Source organism: Amia ocellicauda, chromosome 12 (assembly GCF_036373705.1).
Source record: "Amia ocellicauda isolate fAmiCal2 chromosome 12, fAmiCal2.hap1, whole genome shotgun sequence".
NCBI lineage: Eukaryota > Metazoa > Chordata > Actinopteri > Amiiformes > Amiidae > Amia > Amia ocellicauda.
Genome location: NC_089861.1, coordinates 20492037 through 20499053, shown reverse-complemented (window position 1 = coordinate 20499053; position 7017 = coordinate 20492037). Strand labels below are relative to the sequence as shown.

Below are 7017 nucleotides of genomic sequence, written 5' to 3'. Positions count from 1 at the left end.
GTGGAGAGTTTGGAATCTGATTGATTGATTGCTTCTGGCTCCCAGGTGTCTTTTATACAGGTAACGAGCTGAGATTAGGAGCACTCCCTTTAAGAGAGTGCTCCTAATCTCAGCTCGTTACCTGTATAAAAGACACCTGGGAGCCAGAAATCTTGCTGATTGATAGGGGATCAAATACTTATTTCCCTCATTAACATGCAAATCAATTTATAACTTTTTTGAAATGCGTTTTTCTGGATTTTTGTGTTGTTATTCTGTGTCTCACTGTTAAAATACATCTACCATTAAAATTATAGACTGATCATTTCTTTGTCAGTGGGCAAACGTACAAAATCAGCAGGGGATCAAATACTTTTTTCCCCTCACTGTAATTTGTCACATTGGGTGTTTTTCATCTTTCTAAAGATGTTATTATCCTGTGTTATCATTACTACTATGTCCTAAAATGTCAGAGAAACAGAGCAGCTTCAGAAGGAAGAGGACAATGGACTCGTTGGATGGTTTTAAAATATATACAGATTTAATTTATATACAAGGTGGTTACAAATGATTTTATAAACCTTCAGCAGAAAAAGTACAAAACATAAGAATCCTATATGGACAATATAGTACAAAAGTGCAGAGCCAAAATAGGGCACCTGCAAGTTTGGGTGCTTCCGTTTCATGCTGTGAATCTCAGTCTTGCCTCCCATCCACTGACTGATTCCTTCTGCCCTTTTACTCTGCATGTCAGTCTGTGTCATACGGGTCAATATGTAATTTTTAGTCTGCCAGTCAGGAAGTGTACCTCACTCATTTTGTGATCAGGTTTCTCTGTTTTCTCACTCAGTTTCTGTAAGTTTGTCAGTCTGATGGTTTTATAGGACAGAGTCTGTTAGTTTAGGTCTATCAGTCAGCTTGTGATTGTCAGTCATTCAGTGCGTCAGTGAGTTTGTCTATCAATATGTCAGCAATTCAGTCATTTTGTGTTTGTCAGATCCAGTCCATCTGTCAGTTTGTGATTCAGCTTATCTGTCAGCCACTGAGTCACTTCATGTTAGTGTACCAGTCAGTTGGTGTGTCAGTCAGGCTCGAAGCTCTTGTATGCCGTTGAACTGACGAAGGTGGAAGCGGTTCTCGCTGTGTCTGACCATCGAGCGTAGAGCGATGAACCCCGAGAGAACCTGAGGGAGGAAGAGTCACACACCATAGTTTGCCGGTACATTGACCGAGACAGAGCAGTCAACATAGTACAGCATGGACACCATGACCCATTACCTAAAATAAGATTGGTTTCCAGAGAAAGAGATGGGGTCCCCTGTGTCAATTCTATCTGATTCATTGGCCGTATGAGAGAGAGACTCACCTGCGTCAGTATAAAGAGTGACAGCACTATATGGGCTCCTCTTTCCAGCGGCTGAATCAGAATGGCCTCATTGAAGAGCTGGAACAAGATCAGAGGGAACTGCAGCAGCAGACTGAGCAGCCAGAACCCGGCCAGCTCCGGGACCTACCGGCAGGGGAGGAGACAGACACCCAACTGGAGCAATAAAATAAAACGCATGCATTCTTCATATTATAAATATTACGATTATGTGGTTTTGTGAGATTTGTATCCCGTTCTGGAGCCCTACTTTTTCTTATTTTAAATAAACACACAATTATAAACACTGATACCCTCCACATTAAGACAAAAGGAGCAGGCAGAATACAGAACACATTACCCTGCCCCCCTGAAACTCTTGAGTCACGACATGGAAAGTCAGAAAGTCAAAGAGAGAGACAGATGGTGGTAGACAGTCAGAGATAGACATATACACAAAGCTGGTACCTTTTCCTGCAGATTGCCAGTGTAGCCCAAATAGAGTCTAATTGCTTCAATCAGAGTCATTATTATGAGAATGGTGATGAGAATGAACTTGTAGTAATCAGGCAGCACTGGATACTGTGGGAGAGGGAGAGAGGAGGGTAATTAAGCACAGTGCACTGACAAGGATATGTGGACAAGAGTGGACATATACACATAGGGTATAATAGTTTAGAATATAATAATAGTTGTGTACTGTAAAAATTGCTTTTTGCTATAAAGAACCACATGACAATTTATTCTACCTATTAGAAGTTTAATTTCTCTTGAAATTCATAATGTGTACACCGATCAGCCATAACATTATGACCACCTGCCTAATATTGTGTAGGTCCCCCTTTTGCCGCCAAAACAGCCCTGACCCGTCGAGGCATGGACTCCACTAGACCTCTGAAGGTGTGCTGTGGTATTTGGCACCAAGACGTTAGCAGCAGATCCTTTAAGTTCTGTAAGTTGCGAGGTGGGGCCTCCATGGAACGGACTTGTTTGTCCAGCACATCCCACAGATGCTCGATTGGACTGAGATCTGGGGAATTTGGAGGCCAAGTCAACACCTTGAACTCGTGATTCATCAGACCAGGCCACCTTCTTCCACTGCTCCGTGGTCCAGTTCTGATGCTCACGTGCCCATTGTAGGCGCTTTCGGCAGTGGACAGGGGTCAGCATGGGCACCCTGACTGGTCTGCGGCTACGCAGCCCCATACGCAACAAACTGCGATGCACTGTGTGTTCTGACACCTTTCTATCAGAACCAGCATTAACTTTTTCAGCAATTTGAGCTACAGTAGCTCGTCTGTTGGCTCGGACCACATGGGCCAGCCTTCGCTCCCCACGTGCATCAATGAGCCTTGGCCGCCCATGACCCTGTTGCCGGTTCACCGCTTTTCCTTCCTTGGACCACTTTTGATAGGTACTGACCACTGCAGACCGGGAACACCCCACAAGAGCTGCAGTTTTGGAGATGCTCTGACCCAGTCGTCTACCCATCACAATTTGGCCCTTGTCAAAGTCGCTCAGATCCTTACGCTTGCCCATTTTTCCTGCTTCTAACACATCAACTTTGAGGAAAAAAATTTCCCTTGCTGCCTAATATATGCCACACACTGACAGGTGCCATGATAACGAGATTATCAGTCTTATTCACTTCACCTGTCAGTGGTCATAATGTTATGGCTGATCGGTGTATGTGAGATGTGTGATCATTGTGAAAGGTATGTTATATTACCTGGTGCTTCCCCAGGACCCCCTAAAAAAAAGATGTTACCAAGATTTTTGTATTACATTTTTCTCTTTAAGAATACTAAATACTAAGCTTTAGCATTGTCATTCAGGTTGTGTGTGTGTGTGTGTGTGTGTGTGTGTCACCAAATGTGGGCGTGCATCTGTGTTTATCAATAGTCCCTTTCCCCTCCACCTGGGTCAGCCCTACCTAGGTTACTATGCAGTGTACAGCGGGTCAGGTACTTTTACACTAGTTTCAATATGCAGGTCAGACCTACGATCACTGAAGGAAGTATATGGTGCACAATGGTTTTGTCTTGCTGCCCCTGGGACAGTGCTGGCTGTCTGACCTACCTCTTGGGGGTTGATCTTGACCTGGACCATCCAACTTTATACCTGTGTAAATCATAACCCAGATGGTGGAAAAACTGGGTCATAGTGGTGAGCTAGACTGTGCTGTCAATGTCTTCCCAAGTCAGCACAAGGCATCGTTAGCATATAGGTTGAGTAACAACTGCTGATTTCAGTTTGGGAGGTTATTAAACGACAAAAAAAAAATAGTGGAATTCCAAATAGAACAATCAGGAGATTTTACCTTGAGATGCAGCATGACAACCTCGCAGACCCACCAAAGAGGGAAGAACCACATATTGAAGAACAGAGACATCTGCAGAGGAAGGCTGGACACGACCTCAGTGTCTGAGAGAGAGAGAGAGAGAGAGAGAGAGAGAGAGAGAGAGATTACAGACACAATGACAACATGGACACTGTGGTATATATGCACTGCTGAACCTGGAGGAGACACATACAATAACATTAAATACATATATTAACACTGCAGTAAGTTTGAGAGAGAGATCAAGAGGATCCATGCAGTAACAGAGAGACACTGACTAACTGGACACAACTAACAATACTGCAACTCATACACAAATCAAAGCGGTGATACAAAAGTATAAATCTGCACTCTGTGAGGGTTTACTTCATTATGAGATGCCACTTTCTATAAATCAAATCGCAACTTCGTCATTTGTGATTCGCGGGCGGATCCAAGATTTGCAATAGTCATACAATGTGGCACATCTACTCAAAATGATAACAGACTGCAGTACTGGCACTAGGTCACCTTAAAGAGTGTAACTCCGTTTTAAAGCAACCCAGAATGATTGCTCATGGTTGATGCTGCCCGCACGTTCACCCAGACACGTATTTATGAAATCACAGCCACTGCTACACAACAGCCACTCAGCGTTTACACACAGCGTTAGTCCGCCGGATTACTACGAGCTCACCGTGTGGGGCAGCGGGCTGCTCGTCGCACAGCGGGCGGGTCCGGTTCTGCTCGGTGAAGACAGTCCGAGAGAAATCATCCAGGCGCCTCCGCACGGGCTCCGGCAGCGACATGCTGCAGCCAGGCCGCCCAACAGTCACACAGTAGAGGCCAGTGTGGCTCTCCAGTCGGGGCGGAGTGCTACTGTCTCGCTAAGGGGAATCGAGATCCAAAATGGCCGACTGAGGTAAACGCAGTTTCCATTCACGCGCACTACAGTGTTGTCAGGGCAACCGTCGCTTCCCCGGCCAACCAGAACTGTGCACGCACGCATGCGCAGTGACAGGCACAAGCTTCGCCACGCAGGGAGGTGAACATGTGTGCGTCTGCATGTCATATACAAAAACAAAAACATACCAAAAAGATCAGGAAGGTTAAACACATGGCTGTCGGGGATTCATACAGGGATCTATCAGAGGATGTTTTGTATAGTAATTTTTAGTGTTATGCCCCTTTTCCACTGGACATGGCCGTAAGTGTCCGTCACCGGGGTTGCCAGATTGGGGGGAAACCAAAGCCGGTATGTACACTCACCTAAAGGATTATTAGGAACACCATACTAATACTGTGTTTGACCCCCTTTCGCCTTCAGAACTGCCTTAATTCTACATGGCATTGATTCAACAAGGTGCTGAAAGCATTCTTTAGAAATGTTGGCCCATATTGATAGGATAGCATCTTGCAGTTGATGGAGATTTGTGGGATGCACATCCAGGGCACGAAGCTCCCATTCCACCACATCCCAAAGATGCTCTATTGTGTTGAGATCTGGTGACTGTGGGGGCCAGTTTAGTACAGTGAACTCATTGTCATGTTCAAGAAACCAATTTGAAATGATTCGACCTTTGTGACATGGTGCATTATCCTGCTGGAAGTAGCCATCAGAGGATGGGTACATGGTGGTCATAAAGGGATGGACATGGTCAGAAACAATGCTCAGGTAGGCCGTGGCATTTAAACGATGCTCAATTGGCACTAAGGGGCCTAAAGTGTGCCAAGAAAACATCCCCCACACCATTACACCACCACCACCAGCCTGCACAGTGGTAACAAGGCATGATGGATCCATGTTCTCATTCTGTTTACGCCAAATTCTGACTCTACCATCTGAATGTCTCAACAGAAATCGAGACTCATCAGACCAGGCAACATTTTTCCAGTCTTCAACTGTCCAATTTTGGTGAGCTTGTGCAAATTGTAGCCTCTTTTTCCTATTTGTAGTGGAGATGAGTGGTACCCGGTGGGGTCTCCTGCTGTTGTAGCCCATCCGCCTCAAGGTTGTACGTGTTGTGGCTTCACAAATGCTTTGCTGCATACCTCGGTTGTAACGAGTGGTTATTTCAGTCAAAGTTGCTCTTCTATCAGCTTGAATCAGTCGGCCCATTCTCCTCTGACCTCTAGCATCAACAAGGCATTTTCGCCCACAGGACTGCCGCATACTGGATGTTTTTCCCTTTTCACACCATTCTTTGTAAACCCTAGAAATGGTTGTGCGTGAAAATCCCAGTAACTGAGCAGATTGTGAAATACTCAGACCGGCCGGTCTGGCACCAACAACCATGCCACGCTCAAAATTGCTTAAATCACCTTTCTTTCCCATTCAGACATTCAGTTTGGAGTTCAGGAGATTGTCTTGACCAGGACCACACCCCTAAATGCATTGAAGCAACTGCCATGTGATTGGTTGGTTAGATAATTGCATTAATGAGAAATTGAACAGGTGTTCCTAATAATCCTTTAGGTGAGTGTATATTTAATAGTTAACACCATACATTTAAATACATTGAATTCATAAAACAGTATAATTACTAAAACATATTTGCATTCACTCTACTGGCAAAGGATCCATACGGAAAGGAAATATATTGCAATATATTATGAAAATATGTGGACATATCATGCAATATAATGTAAAATATATTTAGTTCAAAATACATTTTCCTAAATTATATCTAAAATGCATTTAAGAATATATTTACATTAATATATTTGACCAATTGTATTTGTAATTTTTACAAAATATATTTCAGAAAATATATTATTTCCAATTTCAATAAAACATATTTAACATTGCAGTGTAGTGAAATGCCCGAGTCTCAAACTCAGTTATTGGAGATCTGTATTGTCTACTAGCTCTCAGCGACCGCTATACTTTTCCATACAGCATATTTTGAATATAGCATATGATCCTATAGACCCAAATGTTTTTACAATGTATATTTACTTACAGGACTGTATAATTAGAATGCTTGTGTCTGTGCTAGAAGTCACAAGGTCACTTTTAATCCTTCAGCGCTGTCAGGAATATAAAGTTTCCATTGCCTCTGAAATCATGCATGTGTGCATGTTTTGTGTTTGTAAATCATTAAGAAAATGTCCTCCAAAGTGCACATTTTGGTGGGGGAGGGTGAGGGAATCGTATTATCATTTGGCTGAAAAGTAAACAGATCCTATCAAGTAAACACACATATTTAACATTGTATCAATAGGTTTACATAAACCCCTGTAAAATATTTAGGGGTAATAGTGAGACACCTGTGCTGGCCTTAAAGAAAAGGCTTCTCCAACCAACAGTCAAATCCATATCCCATTCACTGTAACTGAAACACACTAAAATTTT

At 43.4% G+C, this 7017-nt stretch overlaps 1 protein-coding gene across 1 annotated transcript; it reads right to left on the bottom strand.

Annotated features, from left to right (window-relative positions):
• Nucleotides 1–498: 498 nt before the first annotated feature.
• Nucleotides 499–4590, bottom strand: tmem17 (transmembrane protein 17). The gene is made up of 5 exons (XM_066718715.1): nucleotides 4360–4590; nucleotides 3663–3766; nucleotides 1811–1924; nucleotides 1346–1489; nucleotides 499–1163 (listed from the first exon to the last, which is right to left on the bottom strand). The coding sequence occupies exons 1-5, from the start codon at nucleotides 4469–4471 to the stop codon at nucleotides 1065–1067; spliced, it is 573 nt and encodes a 190-aa protein (XP_066574812.1). The 5' UTR covers nucleotides 4472–4590; the 3' UTR covers nucleotides 499–1064.
• Nucleotides 4591–7017: the final 2427 nt, after the last annotated feature.

Coding starts and splice junctions, on each gene's coding strand:
- tmem17 (XM_066718715.1), bottom strand. CDS start 4,471: ATGTCGCTGCCGGAGCCCGTGCGGAGGCGCCTGGATGATTTCTCTCGG. Junction 1,925..3,662: donor TTGTCATGCTGCATCTCAAG/GTAAAATCTCCT, acceptor CCTCTCCCACAG/TATCCAGTGCTGCCTGATTA. Junction 1,164..1,345: donor CACTCTTTATACTGACGCAG/GTGAGTCTCTCT, acceptor TTCCTCCCTCAG/GTTCTCTCGGGGTTCATCGC.